Raw genomic sequence first — 19176 nt, 5'->3', positions numbered from 1 at the left:
CATCAGGCATGCCACCCAGGGCCCTTCACAAAGTCTGTGGGAAAATGGAATTAAAGGTTGCCTTGGCACATTGCTGGGGTCCGTGCAGTAGGTGTGGATGACACAAAGGTGTGACAAGAACAGCTCCCCTGTTTAGCAGGACCCAGGGGAGCTTCCCGCTGCATGGCAGGGCCCAACAGATGTCTCTGGAACCACCTGAGCACAGTTCCACCTCCCTTTGCAAGGACACTCGACCACCCTGCTAAGAAATCTGTAATCTATTGAGGCATTGTTGTTTGCCCCTGCGAGATGGTTTTTACAACCACTGTCAGCTTGGGAGTTAATACTGCTGACGTCTTGGTGAATGGGCCTTTAACAATGTGTGCTGTCTCAGTTGCTTTTACGGCCCTTCGGCTGGAAGAGCTCAAGATGTCTGTACTAACATATCATATGCTGTCAAACTAATTTAGGGTTATTGAGTCCATGGATGCAGTGGGGATCTATGTTTAAGGTTTTCTTTCCTCGATCTTTAGGTTTCTCCTGTTACATGGCCCATTGCTAACTGCAATTCTTTTTGCCTTTATAACTCCTGCTTTACCTGCTTAGCTAACAAACTGTGTGAGCCTGCAGGCCTAATGGCAACATGACCTTTAGTGCCAACTGCCCCAATCGCCATAAACCAAGGCCCCAGCCTTATTACCCACAGATAATTCAAGATCGGGGTCTGGTTGGCGCTCAGGCCTGAGGAGAGCAGCCAGGGGTTGGCAAGCCGAGATAGGCAAGGAATGCGTAATCCTTCCTCACTCACCTGTTGTGAATTGTGCCCCCCCTTGAACCTGTGTCAAACTGCCCCTAAAGAAAACTCTGCAATTGTACTGCTCAGAGCATGCACTCTGCGGTTGAATGGATGCAACACTATGACGTAAAAGGTCTGTGTCAGAGCTTGTGACTGCTTCTGTATAAAGAGGACAACTTCCTTGCATTGTCCATTATGATCCTGAAATTGTAGTGGTCCGTTTGTTTTCTCTCTACATCTATCTCACACACCCTTCTTGAGTTCTGAACTCGGCTGGAGCTGGCTTCTGGCAGCACATGCATTTGTCAAATGGATTCTTCACAATATACACTTTTTCTAAGAATTTCCTGATGAGCCCACAGCTGGCCCTCCATGCCCACAGGCTTTGAAATGGGATTTAACACCCTCAGATCACAGACAATAGGGCAAGTAAAACTTGACCCGCATGCAAGAGACTTTCCCGCTGTTAATTCTCTAAGCGATACAAGGCAGCCCCAATTCATCCAGCTTTCCCACTGCCAGGAACCCTAACCAGCCCAGTGCCTGGGAGGACACACATAGACCACACATCCTTTGGCACCTGGGACTCAACTCCAGCATTGTGGAGGAGTTCCTGGACCAGGCTCAGAGAAGGCCAAGGGACAGGTGAATTGTCCCTGCTCCCATGGCTGTCTCTCAGGAGCATGTCAGCATGCAGGGACAGCTGCTGTTTGCAGCATCAGGAGTCACACTCCAGGAGACAGAGACTTGGAAAGACAAGCGTCTCTCAGGAGACACAGCAAAACAAAAGGATGCAAAAAGATTGCCAAGACAGTTCCAAGCCGGGCAGGCAGAGGTCCGCCACACCAAGCGGAGCTGGACCGTTTTTCTCTCTAAGTCCTTTGGAAAAGCTACAGAAGTAGAGAGCTGACAGAGCGGTGGTGATTGAAGGAAGGAGGGACTCTGGGTCCCACAGGCAGACTGCAACTACGCCCATCTCGGTGCCCTGGAGATGGCAGGGCATATACTTAACAGAAACATGGGGCATCCCTGCTGCTTGGGTTCTCCTGAGTATTTATAAAAGAAAACCAAAGTCTCGAATGGAATGGACCAGCTTTTCCTCTAATTATGTTATTGAATCAAGGCACACAAACACAAGGAAACAAAGCAGTCCATTTATCCCGATTCATGCAAGAGAAACTCAAGAATTGCTGGAAAGAACGGTTGCCACGAGAAAACGGACACCAAGCTGAAGTCTCTGGGACAGACTGAGTCAGATGGGCCAGGCCGCGGGCTATCCCGGTCAAAATCTCCTCCCCATGGGGCTCAGGGACACGAGCAGCGACCCCTCCCGGCAATACCATTCTCCCCAGGGACGCAGGTGCTGGTTACAGCAGGCGGGGCAGTCTTGGCCAGCAAGAAGCCAGAGGCAACACTGGCATGAGGACTGTGCACAATGGCAGCTGACCCTGAAGACCCTATCGGACCCCGTGTCCGGGACGCCCAGCCAGCTCGCACGTCCATGCACCCTGACTTACCTTTCTGCTGTTATTCAGTGAAAAATTAGCTGCAGAAGTCTGGATCACTTTGGGTCCTAGCATACAAGAGAGAAAAGGGCAGGGGGGAGGGAACATATTTAATATGATCATTTACTGTTCAAATACTAACAGGACTCATAGAGTCTATGGACATGGACTTACTCCAGAATTCTCTCTCTCTCTCTCTCTCTCTCACACACACACACACACACGTGGTGTGTACTCTGCTGGGTGTCAGGTTTCCCAGCACACATCAATACTGACGGACAACACATGAGTTTCCATGGGAAGCCTTCCTCAGCGCTGTCCACACAAGTTCTCTCTAAAATCATCAACTCTGCAGACACTGTCTGTGGTTTGTGAAGAATAAGGGTCTCTTCTCACAACCAGGACACACTCATCTATTCACCCAGTTCATCCAATCTTCCATAAATATAATAATAATAATATTATAATATAATAAGTAAAGCTATGAAGAAATACAATATATACCAACACACAAATAATAGCATATGGCTTTAAAAAAATTTTTATTGAAGTTTATTTCAAAGATGAGGCGATCACAGGTTCATGTGGGTTTGTTCAGGAGTGGAGAGGATCAGGAGGACATGGGGAGGACAGGAGGAAGAGTTTGTCTTCCATGCTGTGTCCCCACATGCCAGTCTTCCTACGATGCTGGGAAGAGGAGGGCTTCGTGACCCCACCCCAGATCCTTGGGGAAGGCATGTACATCCTGGGGAGCAGACACACTACATGACACAGAGAGCAGGGGGAGTGCGGCTCCCACTGCCCTAAGCCAGGGACCTCCCGTCCCATCTCACTCCCTCCTCAGAGATTCTGCTGAAGGATACACAATCACCACATCTTCTGAGGTTACTTCCTGCTGATCGGGGGAAGAGGGCTTGCCTATCCTGGCTTCTCTCCTCATCTTTTCATCTAATTTCTCAAGACAATGGTTGTATCCGCTACATCATCATCATTACCCTGAGGTGTAGCTGGCTTCTGTGCACACGAGTCAACACCATAAGTAATCAAATCATGTAACATGTGTGTCAGGGCCAGGCGATACCCCCACGGGTTCTGAGCCCTGAAACTGGAGATCCTGACGTGTCTGAGATGGAAGGACATGCTGCCTGCTGATGCCAGCAGCCACTGGTAGGCCTCCCTGGACAGAGGGTGCAACAGCCTGGGCCGGGAACCCCAGCATGACAGCTCCTTAGGACCCCAGCCCTAGCTATCAGACGTGCTGATGCATGTTGACACCTGGTCCAGGAAGCTCTCCAAGCCATTTGTCTGGCCTGCCCTCAGTCCCAGCTCAGTCTATGGCTTTTCCAGAAAGATCAAGGGTGCAAGTTGCATATATTGATTCTCAATTTAAAAATTTACTTATTCAGGCTGGTACGTGCCATTAGAAGATTAAACCACTGCCCACAGTGCCAAAATCCCATATGGATGCCAGTTCCAGTCCTGGATGCTCCTTCCAATACTACTCCCTGCTAATGTACCTGGGAAAGCAGCAGTGGATGGTACAAGTGTTTGGACTCTGTACCCAGGTGGGAAACCCAGCAAGAACCTCCTGGCTCTGGGCTTTGGCCTGGCTCGCCCTGGCTGACACAGCCATTTAAGGAGTGAATCAGCAGATGGGAGATCGTTCTCTCTCTCTCTGTAACTCTTTTAGATAAGTAAATACATTTTTTTTAAAGAAACTTCTGCAGATATATGGATCTTTAAGACACCATGTTCAGTTCTTTTGTATTTACTCAGGAGGGAATGGCTGATCTTGCAGAAATTTGCAGGGAGAACCTCACCTACACTTACCGTAAGTACTGATGAAGAGGAACTTGCTTCTGTCATCTTGCTTTCCATATGTATCTGCTTCCCAAATGCCTCACAGCTTCTCTGTGCCTTACTTACACCCTAAAGTTACAGCACCCAAACTTCAACTTACAGCAGCTCAGCAACACCTCTGCCGCCTTAACAGCCCCTTCTGTGCCTCTTTCACTGCTCACGTCACAATTTTGACTAAATCATCTTTATGTATGCCCAAGATCTATTAAATTTTTTTTAAAGATTTATTTTTATTATTTTTTTCATTGGAAAGGCGGATATGCACAGAGGAGAGACAGAGAGGAAGATCTTCCGTCCGATGGTTCACTCCCCAAGTGAGCGCAACGGGCCAATACTATGCCGATCCGAAGCCAGGAGCCTCTTCTGGGTCTCCCACAGGGTGCAGGTTCCCAAAGCCTTGGGCTGTCCTCGACTGCTTTCCCAGGCCACAGGCAGGGAGCTGGAAGGGAAGCGGGGCTGCCGGGATTAGAACCGGCACCCATATGGGATCCCGGGCGTGCAAGGCGAGGACCTTTAACCACTTGCGCCACCGTGCCAGGCCCAAGATCTATTAAATTTTAATGCATTGGTTTTTTTAATTATATCAAAAGTAAAATGTGGAGTTACAAATCAAAATTAAAATACTAGCTTTTAGACTAAGTATACAAGTCTCATAAAAAAATAAGAAGTGGAGGCACATGCCACTGTTAAAATACTATGAGCATTCTCTAAATCAGATTTGCCTATTTGAAAGGTGGCGTTAGAGACAAAATCTTCCACCCTTGGGTTCACTCCCAAAATAATTGCATCAGGCCAAAGTCAGGTCCTTGGGACTCCATCCAGGTCTCCCGTGTGCACAGAAGGGGCTCAAATACTTGCACCATCCTCCACTGGCCTCTTGGGCGCATTAGCAAGGAGACGGATCCCAAGTAACAGCTGGGACTTGGTATACAAGAGAGCAGCATCACAGGCGGTGGTTTAAGCACTGTACCCCCAAACCTGCCCTCTTACGAGCTTTAGTAATTACCCATGGGGCTGCCTTTACCGAGATGGCACGAACGGCTGTCTAGTACCTTCATTTCCATCTACGGGACTCCCTATAGTAATTCCTTCAGTAGGTCGACTGGCAACAAACTCGGCTTTTGTTCATTCAGGAAGATCTTGACACATAAGAACAGACTGAGTCCCTCTGCTGGCACACCCTCCAAATGCCTGCAGTGTCTAGCACTGGGCCCCGCAGCAGCTGCGAGCAGGGGCGGCGGAGTTCAGTTCCTTAGGACGCCAGCCCCATCCCCAGGGTTCACTTCAGCAGGTGGCTGGACTCAGGAGCGGGTCATGGGACCCAGGGACTCTCCTACAGGACAGGCATGTGTCAACTGCTTGGTCACTGTCCTCTCTCACTGACAAAGGAGACCAGCTGCCGGCTGCGGACCCTTCGCTGACAGGCGTCTCAGCAGGGCGGCTGTCTCAGCCCACTGCCTTCTGGCCTCCAAGGTTTCCCATGAGTATCTGCTGCACATCTTATTGAGAATCTCTTGTACAGGATAATCTGGGGTTCTGTCTTCAGCTTTGCAGTCTGTAATGTGAGGCTCTGAGTTATCCTCCTGTGCGCCTGTTGTTCCTGAATATTTGGATTCAAGTCTTTCATCAAATCTGGAGTTTTCAACTGCTGTTTCTTTAATTACTTTCTCTGACCCTTCTCTTGTTTTTTTTTTCCTCCTGAGATTCCAACTTGTACAACCTGGTCTGCTGGGTGGCGTCCCAGGCCCCTCAGGCTCTGTTCACTTTTTCTTCAATCTCTTTCTGTTCCTCAGCCTGAGGAGCCATCATCCTGCTGTGAGCTGTGAACAACCCGAGGGGAGGCTCCGTTGCCGTTCGGTACCTGCAGCTCCAGACTCCCTCTGTCGTGGGTGTTCTGCATCTCTGCTGGCCCCTCCATTCTGGCCACGCCTTCTTTCTCGCCTTCCTCCATCTCTCTCGAGCAGAGGTGCCACAGTCTCAACAAGAGCATTCCCTGGTTTCTCTTTCTGAGCTGGTGTCTTTCTCTGGGAAGGTTCTGTCCCTGCACAGGAGCCTCGTCCTTCACCTGGGAGAGAGCTGGATCAACTCCAAGACCCCAAAGGATGCCTGAAACTGCCCAGAGCGCTGAGTCCCACGTACACCACCATTTTTCCTATACATACATCCCTGTGATAGATTATAAATCAGGTCCACTAAGAGACGAACAACAATAATACAACAGAATACTCCTTAGAAAACAGGGACTGTTTACTTCTGCCACTTCTTAGTTAACGTTGAATCACAGTTGCCATGGGCAACTGAAGCTGCAGCTGTACATCAGGCCCTGGTCCTCAATGTCTGGCTCTAAAAGGAAAAGAGAAAATGAAGCACGGTCGGGGCAGACTGTTGCGCCAGCCCTTTCAGTCACCTGGAACTCATTTCAGCAGGACTGACAGCCATGGGAGGAGAAGCAACAATGACCACCCACCTCACTGTAGCTCTGGGATTACAGTGATCAGAGTGGGGGTCTGCTGTGGCTCCTGCAAGCTGTGTGCAGGCTGCTCCAGCTGCACCGACCGAAGCCAGCAGCAACCTGATGTCCGAGCCTCGGCCTGGCAGCCACAATCCTCTAACAGACTCTGAAGTTCCCCAACAGCGCTGTGGCCGAGACCTGAGGAGGGAGAGCCGATCCTGGGGCTCGCTGCTCCAGCCCCCCAGAATCCTCAACTTCACAGATGCCTAGCCTGTGACTCTTCAGAGCTTTAGCTGCAAAGGAAGTCGTCAAGGCAGACACGGTGAATCGCAGTGACGGTGGGAACTGCACTTCTAAAGGGCATGCCTCAGTCTGGTGCTGGCAGTCTTCTGGGCTGCCTGGTGACCAGCCTGCCACCACAGCTGTCCACGAAAAGCAGGAGACATGCGTGAGGCAGCACGGCCACCTCTCCAGGCTGCGTCTCCAGTGCTGAGACGCACATCTCTCTACACAGGAAGCTGGTTTGCATCCACAACGAGGCTTCTTCTACAGACTGTCAGTTCAAGTGGACCCCCTAACCCACAAAGTTTGGAAAGAAGGGGAACCCAGCAGACGGGATAGGCTTGTGGCACATAGTCAGGCTGTCCCTCAGGGTGCCCAATCCCCCCACTGGAGGGCCTGAGCTTGAGTTGTGGCTCCACTTTCATCTAGCTTCTTGTGGATGCACATCCTGGGAAGCAGCCAGTCAGTATCTCAAATGCTAAGGTCGCTGCACCTGCTTGGGATCCAGACAGAGCTCCGGGTTCCTGGGATGGAAGATCTCTGTCTGACATAAACCAAGCAGCAGCAGTCAGGAAAGCTTGTGCTCCAGTCTTGGTTCACTAGGCTTTCTTGGTCTTGAGCTCCTCACTTGCTGATTTGGCTGCTCAGGCTCTGAACCTGCCATCACCTTAGCACACACAGTAATGAGAGTGGGCACTGTGCCTATGTGACTGCCCCCCAGGGCCTGGCATCTGTGAGGACATCTCTGAATGACACTTGTACCAGTGGCATGAGGAAAGCAGATTTCCCTTCCCAGGCGCAGCTGCATTCAGGGGACACCTCAACAGAACACACGGGAGAATCTGTCGTATCCGCCTCGGCTCTCACTGCTCCCATCTGAGACAAGCGCCTTCTGCCTCTGGACTCACACTTACGTGTGGACTGCGGCACCTGCCACTGGTGCTCTTGGGGTCAGACATCTGGACTTGGTTGGGCATGCAGGGAGTGCTCTGGGGGCTCCAGAAGCCCGCAGGCCAGTTCATGATCATTAACTCCACAGACATAGGAAGACCCTCATCTCCTGCTGGCTCCGCACGTCCTTATCTGGGTTTTGGCATGTGACTTTCCATTTCTGCAGGAGTATGATCACGGATGCCTGTGACAGAGTGGCTTAGGGACACCCAAGCTGGCTGTAGTTCCACTGAGCCTGGACACCAGGACAAAACAGTGTGGCCTGCGCAGTGACTCCAGACTCGCTGCTCCTTGCTGACTCCGCGGCTGCTTCTGGCATCACCATCAACCCAGCAAAATCAAGGGCACTGCAAAGCCAGGAAGGCTCCAAGGTAGCTCGTCCCCTCAGGCACAGGCAACCCCACCTGGGACCCACGGACTGGGCCTGGGTCACTGCCAAGAGTTTAGCAGACACCGTGCAGCCCTGCACCACCACTGCACCTGCCCAGGCCACAGACATCTACCAACCACCACCCCTGCCCCGTTCCCCACAGCCTGGCCCCCTCCTGCCAGAAAGCACCCAGGGTGGGGTACAGCCCAGTGCTCTCTGGGGAGCATGTGTGCGACTACAGAGGGTGTGGATTCAAGCCTGCTCAGAGCTGCCCAGGCCAAAGGGAGCCCGCTGTGGACATCCTCGGGTCCCACCCTGTACCGCCCTAGGAGAAATGGAGGAGCGGCCAGGGGCATAGGGCCGGGCACCTCCATGGGGGAGGGTTAAGAGAAACAGATGGCATGGCATGTGCGTGTCCCTCCATGCTGGGCTCCTGGGCACTGGCAGCTGGGCTGCAGCTGAGTGGCTAGGAAGCCACACTCCAAGAGGCTGCGAGTGGCATGGTAATTCAATAATGGCAAAGGGTACTCACCTTTGATACCCACGAAGACAGTCAGCCCAAAGCAGATGAAGAAGACAACAAACACCAGGACAAAGTGGCGCTTGGAGAGGGTATAGAGCCGCATGGGCGCCAGCCTGCGGGCAGAAACCAGTGGAACAGTCAGTGGGAGATGGGACAGTAGGGGGGGTACGTGGCCTGCACACCAGCCCATGCCATCAGCCATGCCACCAGGCGGCATCAGGCCCTGCCCGTCAGCCAGTAACTCTGGCCACACCAGTCAACCCCCTCCCAAGCCACATGGCTTTCCCTGACAAGCAGCCCCGATGCCCTCCGCGAGGCCTCCAGGAAGCCAAGCCACACACTCCATTGACGAGACCCCTGCCACCACGGTCTGCACGGTCTGCAGGGAAGGCAGCCCCACTTTACAGGCTGAGGACTTCTGTGTTGTGATGCCTGTGGCCAGCGTACCCCACCTCCAGCTGCCACAGTGAGCCCCAGCACAGCCATGGAAGGCAAATGCAAGGCTTGATGGGAGCCCCAGGCACCAGCAGCACCACACTGCTTGGCCACCCCAAGCTCCTGAGAACTCAAGGGAAGGGCAGCACAGGCTCTGGGGCAGAGAGGGAGTCTACGTGAGCAGGACCGAATCGGCGACCTGCAGTCCACATTTCCAACGTGTTAGAGAAACAAAGCAGGGGGCTGAGGATATTGGAAAGTCAGATAGAGAGGAAGGAGACACAGAAAGGAAGATCTTCTGTCTGTTGATTCACTCCCCACACGGCCCAGAACCTCTTCCAGGTCTCCCACATGGGTGCAGGGTCCCAAGGCTTTGGGCCTTCCTCAACTGCTTTCCCAGGCCACAAGTAGGGAGCTGGATGGAAAGCAGGGCCGCCAGGATTAGAACTGGCACCCATATGGGATCCCAGTATATGCAAGGCAAGAACTTTAGCTGCTAGGCTACCATGCTGGGCCTAAGTGCCTTAACTCTTTTAGGACTTCCTGTATCAGGGGCTAGAAGGGCCAGATGATGATGGCTGGAGGCCTGAGGGGCCTGGGTGTGTCACAGCGCTCAGCTTCACTCCCAGAAGCAGCTCTGCTTAATGTGGGACAGGGTTGTGTCCCAACTAGGCCGTACACTCCAAAGATTCTGCAGGGCTCGCCCAGCAGCCCTGGATCCCTCCTTAGGCCCCACAGGGAGACCCCAACATTAACAGGACAAGTGCGGGGGAAGGGTTGATACCAGCAGGAAGCGAGTCCCAGAGGCTGTTGACTTTCACACAGGTGTGTACGTACACACCCCTCTACACATCCGTGACTTTAGGGCAGAAGTCAACTGCTGGGCTGGCTGGTTTCCAGGGCGAGGGCAGGGCCCAGGAATCAGCACTGCTGTGACGTGGCAGTACTGCCACGCTGGCCAGAAGGACGCACTGTCCCCAGCCTCAAGCCAGCGTCACCAAGACCACTGGGTGAAGGAACCAGCAGGTCACACAATGTCTCCCCAGCACTCCAGCCCAACCGTGAGCTGCTACCAGCCCTGCCGGGGGAGAGCCCTGATGCTATCCAGGTGTGGCACCCCACAGATGATGAGAGCCCAACAGCCTCAAAACACCAAAGCAAGAAACGGTCTCCAGGACAGCTCGGGTTTACAGCTGGGAACACTGAGGCTGGAGACAGTGGAATTGTGCAACATGTCACAGCACTGCCCACTGGGGGAGAAGGCAGGATCCAAGTGCCAGCAAATCCTCCTGGGACACTGGCAGCACTGCAAGGGCCCCACCCCGGGGTCTTAGTGCTGGCTGACTGGCAGCTCACTTGACTCCCACACCATCTGCAGCAAGGCTGCTTCCACACTGTGCCCTCCACGCTGAAGGCAAGTGACACTATGCTAAACAGACGAGATGGTGGGGAAGCGTAAACCAGCATCACAGCTCGGTGCTGTCCTGGCGACAAGGGCACAGGCATCATGAGGCACTGGCCCAGGAAGCTGGGTGGTGACAAGGTACAGTCTGCCTGCTGTGGCAGCCACTCTGGAGTAAGACAGAGGCGGGGTAGTCCCACCCACCCCCACTCCACCCCCTAACAGGGCTCTCAGGCTGAGTAGCCTAACTGGCCTTACTGAGAAGGGGAAGCAGTGGGAGCAGCTACTTTATATCTTTAAAATGCATTATATTGGCACCTGGCACCATAGCCTAGCAGCTAAAGTCTGCCTAAAGTCCTCACCTTGAACTCGCCCAGATCCCTTATGGGTGCCAGTTCTAATCCCGGCAGCCCCGCTACTCATTCAGCTCCCTGCTTGTGGCCTGGGAAAGCAGTCGAGGATGGCCCAAAGCCTTGGAATCCTGCATCCATGTGGGAGACCCGGAAGAGACTTCAGGCTCCTGGCTTCAGATTGGCTCACAGCTCCTGTCGCTGCAGCCACTTGGGGAGTGAATCAACAGACGGAAGATCTTCCTCTCTGTATATCTGACTTTGCAATAAAAATGAATAAATCTTTCAAAAATGCATTATATCAGCAGGCCTATGGCTGTAGCCTAGTGGCTAAAGTCCTCGCATGCACCAGGATCCCATATGGGCAGCTAGTTTGTGTCCCAGCTGCTCCACTTCCTTTCCAGCTCCCTGGGAAAGCAGGGAAGGATGGCCCTAAGCCTTGGAACCCTGCACCCCTGTGGGAGACCTGGAAGAAGCTCCTGGCTCCTGGCTTCGGTTGGCTCAGCTCTGGCAGTTGCAGCCACTTAAGGAGTAAACCAGTGGATGGAAGATCTTTCTGTCTCTCCTCTTCTGTAAATGTGACATCCAATTTAAAAAAAAAAAAAAGTAAATCTTAAAAAAAAAAGAAAAGAAAAAAACAGACACACTGGCCTCAAGAAAAGAAAAAGAAAAGTGGTGTAGTCTGAGGCCAAACGTGGCAGGACCCCCCCCACCCCAGAGGGTGGGATGGTTGCATCATCTCCCTGTCCTTAAAAGGTTATCAGGGGATGTCCAGGCAAAACTGAGGGCACAGCCTGAGGGCACAGTGGGGCCAACACTGGCTGCAGGCAGGTGGGGACCACAGGCCTGCTCTCCGCTGTCTTCACACCCCACCCATGGGAGGTCGCTGGGTACCCTCCCACCAGGAGACTTGGGTCCAGAGCCCTTCGCAGCCCACGGCCAACGCAGGCTGGGGACAGCGTCCAGACAACACGAGCCCACCCGACAAGGCCTCCCAATCCGCCATCTGAAGCATCAGGCAGACAACTAGCCATCTGACAGCTCAGAAATGCTGCCAGTTTCAGCCAAGTCAGCTCCATGAGTCCAGACGGCAGCTCCGCCTGAGAACTGAACACTGAGAAGACGGGAGGAAATGAGAAGCCTCTGCCAGACCACCCACCCCATGCTGCAAGACCAGAGCGCTTCCAGCCTCCAGCCCAGGCACCACACGTCTCCTGCCCCAGTCACCTCCCAGCTGAATGTTGGCCCTGGTGACAAGACAGGCAGGCTGCAGGGACCCAGACAGCGGAGCACTCTCCACTCAGACCGGCAGGAGGGTGTGCTGGCCACACGCAGCAACCCTGATGCAGAGACAAGCAGGGCCACCATCGAGAGGCCTGGCCATGGGCCCTCACACCCTACCCATCGCACCTGTCACCACTTCACTCTCCAGGCAAGTTCCTGGGCCCCAAGTCCAGACCTCACCCTGCTCGTGCTCCAAGCAGCCTTCCTGCCTTCAGAAAACAGCCTGGAGCAGGTACTGTGGCACAACAAGGTAAGTTGCTGTTTGGGACACAGGCGCCCCCGTACCAGAGCGCTTGCTCAAGTCTCGGCTGTTGCACTTCTAACCCTGCATCCTGCTGACACGTCAGGGCAGCAGCAGAGGAAGACCCAAATACTTGAGATCCCGTCACCCACGGGGGAGTCAGGGATAGCGGCCCTGGCTGCCGACTTCAGCCTGGCCCAGCACCAGTACACCGGCACACGAAGGTATTCACTCATGCTCATTATTCATTCATTCTCTCTATTCGAATTAATTAATTAATTAATTAAGGGAGGCATTCCAGCAACCTGCCCACATCTACTCTGCTGTGAAATACAAAGTCCTGCATTGCTTTACGGGCAAACCGAACCCTTAAAAGCAAAGGAAACACCTGCTTCCCCTGCCCGTGTCCTACCTCTGTCCTCTGTTCTCCATCAGAGAGCTCAGGGTCATCTCAGCCCACCTCCTCTCCCCGATGCCCCGGCCAGCACGGAGGTGCTAAGTCCCGGCTTCCTGGCACGCAGGGCCTCAACGCTCCTCAGCAAGCCAGTGCCACTGCCTCCCAGACCCAGCTTCCCTCGTGGCTTCGCAGGGCTTTTCACAGCCACCCCGCGTGCCTCCTGAGGGCGGTACCATGAGGACCCTGTCACAGACTCAGAGTAATTAAGTGGTTCGCCTCACCCTTGATGGCAAGCAGTGAGTCAGCAGCACTCAATCCCACGAGCCAGCCATCAGAGGTTCATTCTCTAACAACCCGCAACACAGCCAAGCCAGGCTCGAGCTTTTCACTCCCACGCCAACCTCCTGACTGACAGCTCAGGTGCATCCCCCACCCCGACACAATCCAACTTACCCGGCCTTCAAGGCTCCCCTGTATGCCCACGTCCCTCATGGACCATGCTGCACAGCAGAGCACTGATGCCAGGCCCAGGGTGTCAACGTGGAGAGCGTGCAGGTGGTTTGGACAGCTGTCTTACACTAGAGGGCCTGGCATCCAGCCCCAGCTGCCCACGGACTCCAGCCTCCTGCTCATACACAGCCTGGGGGACAGCAGGTGACAGCCCAGGAGTCGAGTCCCTCCCACCTACAGAAGACCCAGACAGTCACCTGCTCCTGGCTTTGGCCTGGCCATGTGAGCATTTGGGGAGTGACGAGGAGATGCGAGCCCTCAGTCTCTATTCTAGTCTATGCTTCTCAAATGCAATAGATATCTACTCCAGTCAACTCTGTCGGCTGTTTGACAAGTGTCCGTGCAGCTCCCTCAAGTTGCTGGTGAATCTTGGGGAGCAGTGTGGGGGCTCCCTGACTCCTTGCAGACCTTGGGCAAGTCCAGCCCAGCTTATGTTTCCAGCCTGGCTAACCAGGGCAGGAAGTGTTCCTACCTCCCCGGTCAGCTCCCCATAGTGTCGATCTCGTCAGGCAGGACAGGATGTCCTGAGCTTTTTCCTCTGGGCGCAGGCACCTTTCCCACACCAGGCAGCCTCCTGCCCTGAAAGATCTCTCAGGCACAATGAAACAGCCATCCCAGGCCCTTTCTAAGTCATCCTCACTTTTACAGGTGCTTTATGGCATCTGACACAAGCCTGAACACATGCAAGGCACCTCTCCTGGAACCCTTCACCATTGCCCTTCCCTGGGGTGCTCCCAGGAGTCCTTGGGAAGGGTCTCTCGGGCTCACTCTAGAGTCGGGCCTCGCTGAGAGATGCTGAGAAGGGAGACCCTCGACTGGACTCAGATCTAGAGTGGAGCTTCAGTGGGTCGGAGTCAGTCCAGGCCCAGGTGGAGCCCACACAGGTGCAATTCTGTGAGAACTTACCCATACACACGTCATATGTCAAAATGAAACGTTTGGGCCCAGCATGTGGCTCAGTGGATAAATCCTTGCCTTACAAGCACCTGTATCTTACATGGGTGCCAGTTTGTGTTCCTGGTTGCTCCACTGCCCATCCACAGCTCCTTGCTTGTGCCGTGGGAAAGCAAGAGGATGGCCCAAAGCCTTGGGACCCTGTGCCCACTTGGCAGAACCCAAAGAAGTTCCTGGCTTCAGTTCGGCTCAGCTCCAGCCATTGCACTCACTTGGGGAGTCAATCAGTGGACAGAAGATCTTTTTCTCTGTTTCTCTTCTCTCTGTAAATATGCCTTTCCAATATAAAAAAAAAAAAAAAAGAAGTGATGGCCTGGTTGCAGAGGCCTGGCCTTGCACACACCAGGATCCCATATGGGCGCCGGTTTGTCTCCTGGCTGTTCTACTTCCCATCCAGCTCCCTGCTTGTGGCCTGGGAAAGCAGTGGAAGATGGCCCAAGGCCTTGGGCCCCTGAATCCACAAGGGAGACCCAGAGGAAGCTCCTGGCTCCAAGTTTCAGACCAGCTCAGTTCCAGCCATTGCGGACATTTGGGAAGTGAATCAGAAGATGGAGGAGCTTTCTCTCTCTCTCTCCTCTGTAAAAAATGCCTTTCCAATAAAAATAAAATAAATCTTTAAAAAGAGGAACTTTTTCCTCCCATTTTTTGGGTTTTTTTTTTTTTGGACTTTTTATCAACTTTAAAGGAAAAGGAGGCAGAGCCATGTTCTATCCATTAGTTCTCTCTATATGTACATAACAGCTGGAACTGAGTCAGGCCAAAGACAGGCACCCAGAACCCAGCCCGGGTCCCCCAGGAGCCAACACCTGCTGCCTCCCAGGGTGCACTGCGGCAGGAAGCTGGCACCAGAGACAGCACCAGGACTTGAACCCAGCCACTTGGAGTTGAGACAAAAACCCACACAGCAGCCTGAGCCGCTGCGCCAACCCCAGGTCCCCAGGGGCCCCTCGCAGAGCTGGCGTAGCCACAACCAACCTGGCGTTTGCCATCTGCTTGTGCATAGCATGGGCCCAGGCACCCCCCCCCCCAGCTGCGCCCTGGGAGCTGACTCCTGGAGGCCACCCTGCTGGGCCAGTGGAAAGCCTGCATCCCCCGCAACTGCGGCAGCCACAGCTGTGTCCACAGAGTACCTCTCCCTCACACACAGTCCTCCTGAGAGCTCATAAAACGGCCTTGCTAAGAAGAGGGGGTGGGAAGGAGGGGGGAAGAGAGCATGCAATGGGTCTGACTCACCTGCGGGCCTGCGAGCGGTATGACCGCAAAGCAGCCATGATTCGGGTGGTGGAGGATGCGCGGGAACACCCCATGGTGCCTTCTCAGGTGCTGGATGAAGACAGGGAAGGAAAACTCAAGCACTGGGGACGGCCTGCCTTTCCGGAGTCCCAGGGCTGAGCAGCGCCCCAGCAGGTGGCCAGCACTTCAACTGGAGGCCAAAGGTTGGCCAGGAAGATGCGGTTTATCTCATCAAGGCACTGATAGAGCAGGTGGGCAGGACTGCACACATACCAGCAAGCAACCAGCAGCCAAACTTTTGAGTACTGGAAATGGGCTTGAAGGTTCTACACCTGTTTCTGCGTCTGGGCCAGGATCTTACTCTTCGCACCAGTCTGGCTGCCCTCTCCCAGCTCCCTGACTATGGGCAACCAAAGAGCTAGGGTTAAGAGTTAGAGGTAGTTAGGATTAGGGTTAGGCCTGGTCTGCAGGCCGGGCTGTGGCAGGGGCCATGTCCTGCACACTGCCAGAGACATAAGGGCCTTGTCCTGCATGCTGCCAGAGGCGTAAGATGGGAAGGGTCTACACAGTGTGGCAAGCAGGGAGCAAGACCTCAGTGGAGATGGCAGCCAGGAAGAGCTCTGCTTCCCCCACCCCTACTTCCACTTGGTTATTTCTGAACCCAGCTAGTCTTCCACTGCACATCCATGCAGGTGCACGGTGTAAGCGGCCGCTCCCCGCCCAGCTCCAGCCACAGGAGGGAAGCAGAGGGCTGGTGCCTCTCAAAGTATCAGGCCACAGCAGCCCGATCTACACAGGCGGAAACAGAGGCCAAGGGGGCTTTTCCAACTGGGGTCACAGGAGGTGGAGGCAGGAATCAAATCCACAAACGTACACCTAGTACAGGAAGGTCGGCGTGGAAAGTAGGCCACCAGGCCTTCCTGCTGGGGCTGCCTCTCCATGCAATGGGGCTTGACAGGAAAGGCTGGTGGGAAGGGCAGACGAAGAGCCCTGAAACGTCATGTTGCCAGGACTATCTCCCCAATGACTCCTTCAGTTACTCAAGCTCCAAGAAAACCACCGTGTGAGCACTCAAAAGCCCCAAACTTCAAGGTGCTTTTATGAGCACCACCGTGAGCACCTCAAGGAAGCACACGTGTGCGTCTCCTCTAGACCACAAGCCAGGCTCACCCCGGGAGGCGGGGGCAAGCTGCTTAGGTCATCAAATGCCCTTTCCAGGGCAAAGGGAACGCAGAGGCTGCTCAAAGACCGGTACCTGAGTTCATCTGAGCGCAGGTGGTGTGCCAGCCCAGTGCCAGGCCCTGCAGCCTGGAGAGGTGGCTTAGGCTGGCAGGTGCTCCCGCTTAGGCCAGATGAAACGATGGCCAATAGCTGCCATCTCATTCACCGCTTCTAAGGATCATCTTGGTCACAACAAAACATAATTCTGCTTTTTCCCCCTAAGATAGCAGCATTTAGTTTACTTTTAAAGGTTTTATTTGAAAGGCAGAGTTATAGGGAAAGAGAAGAAGGGACAGATCTTCCATCTGTTGGTTCATTCCCCATATGGCCAAAACAGTCAGGACTGAGCCTGGCCAAAGCTGAGAAGCAAGATGGCTGGGAAACTAACCAGCACGAGTAGGGAGTTGGAGGGGAAGTGGAGCAGCTGGGACATAAACCAGCATTCACAGGGGATCCCAGCACTTGCAAGGTGAAGATTTAGCCATTGTGCCACTTCACCGGGCCCCATATTTTTAAGGCAGATTTACAGAGGAAAGACAGAGAAAGATCTTGCATCTACTGGTTCACTCCCCAAATGCCCGCAACAGCCAGAGCTGAGCCAATCTGAAACCATGAGCACGGGAGCTTCTTCTGGGTCTCCCACATGGGACCCTATACCATAAGCAGGGAGCTGGATGAGAAGCAGAACAGCCAGGATCAGAACCAGCACCCGTATGTAATGCCAGGACTCAAGCTTTGAAAAACCCTAGTTTCTTCAGTGGGGAGCTGTAGTCCCCATGTAAGCCACCTTCCCTGCGGACTTCCCACTCTGATGAACCAGCCAGGGAAGGCCTCCCTGGAGACACGCTGGTGTCCGACACTGGTCCGAGGAGGTGCAGGTGTGCAAAGGGGCTGCGCTGGGCCCGCCACTCTCCGACAGGCTGGAGGGAGTAAACGTGAACACGACAACAAGGGCTCGCTACGGGGAACCAGCCTGGGAGCTGCAAGCAGCAGGGAAAAAAGATAAACAAAAGAGACCACACCCAGAAGCTATTCTTAAAAATGCAAGCCGGTGTTGACAGAAATGGGTCACTAGCCCATTCCTTGTGTGCCCTCAAGCACGGGGACACCAGCATGCTCAGGACCCAGACACCCCCACAGGCTCTCTCAGGCATCAACACAAGGATGACTGTGCCATCCCTGCTGACGGCAAAAGAGGGGTCTAAGACACACCTGCACACAAGCACCCCCAGGCTGGAGGACGCTCAAGACACCCACCCCGCGGAAGGGGGGCGGCTGTGAGCCTCGGTCAGCTTCCCCCCACCCAGCGAGTGCGCCAAGTTATTGGGGGTCTTGCCAACCACACTGGACAGCCCCAAACACAGCAGCCATTGGGTGTGAACCCCAAATGTTCTCTCTGCCTCTGAAATTGCTGGGGTCCGTGTGATGGGTGTGGAAAACAGGAAGGTGTGAAGAGTATTGTTCCATTGCAGGCAGGGCCACAAGGAGCTTCCCGCTGCTTGGCAGGGCCCGGCAGATGTCTGTGACCACTTGGATGCAGCTCCGCCTCCCTTTGCATGGACACCCAACAACCCTGCCGAGAATTCTATAATCTATTTAGGCATTGTCTGCCTCTGTGGAGTTAATGTTTACTACTGATGTGAACTTGGAAGTCGATGTTGCTGATACTGTTTTAGCCAAAGGACCTTTTATTATTGCTGTCCCCAGGCATAGTGGGAACCTATGCTTAGGGTTTTCCCTCCCCCATTGACCATATGCTAATCAGGGATGTTCTGTCCCCAGGTGTAGTGGGAATCTATTCTTTCCCTCTTTCTTTGATCTTTAGGTCCCTCCTTCTGTGAAGTCTTTCCTTCCTTGATTAACTCAAGACTAAGCTGTAGAATGAGGATTGTGGTAGGAATGTGTTACTGACTGATATGCACCATCTATTGAGAACTTTTTCCTAAACAGGATGATGAATAACATCCTGACTTAAAGTGAAACAAATGGCAATTATCTTTAGAAACATCCACTTGACGTCAAAGTCTGAGCCAGGGTTTGACGGATTCTGTATAAATAAAGCGGACAGCTTTCCCGCATGGTCCATTATGATGATGAAATCCTAGCTGGACTGGCATGAAATGACAGGGGAGGCTGTGGTGGAGGCTGCTCTCTGGCATGATGGCGAGGATGCCATGTAGGACACTCCAATCAGAGTGCCTGCTTCGAGTCCTGGTTCCAGCTCTCTGCTAATATACACCCAGGAGCTCCTGCCACCCCACATGACAATCCAGACTGAATTCCGGACACTCACCTTAGGCCCGCACAGTCCTGATGGCTGCACACATTTGGGGAGTGAGCCAGCAATGAGACCTCTCTTCTCTCGCCCCTACACCTGTCTATCCCTGTCTTCCAAATTTGTTAAAGATTAAAAAAAAAAAAAACACAACCT

At 53.7% G+C, this 19176-nt stretch overlaps 1 protein-coding gene across 2 annotated transcripts in view; it reads right to left on the bottom strand.

Moving 5' to 3' along the window:
- TMEM181 (transmembrane protein 181) overlaps positions 1–19176 on the bottom strand; it is a 57678-nt gene that overhangs the window by 24919 nt on the left and 13583 nt on the right. For both annotated transcript variants that reach the window (XM_040965204.1, XM_040965205.1), the window contains exons 2-3: positions 8728–8831; positions 2293–2348 (exon numbers count right to left, since the gene is read on the bottom strand). In XM_040965204.1, coding sequence (XP_040821138.1) covers positions 2293–2348; positions 8728–8831 — 160 coding nt within the window. The remainder of the gene's footprint in view (positions 1–2292; positions 2349–8727; positions 8832–19176) is intronic.

The sequence above is a fragment of the Ochotona curzoniae genome, unplaced genomic scaffold, assembly GCF_017591425.1.
Source record: "Ochotona curzoniae isolate NIBS_2020 unplaced genomic scaffold, NIBS_Ocur_1.0 scaffold_3890, whole genome shotgun sequence".
Lineage (NCBI taxonomy): Eukaryota > Metazoa > Chordata > Mammalia > Lagomorpha > Ochotonidae > Ochotona > Ochotona curzoniae.
The sequence above is the reverse complement of the archived record's forward strand: the minus strand, read 5'-3'. Positions and strand labels throughout refer to the sequence as shown.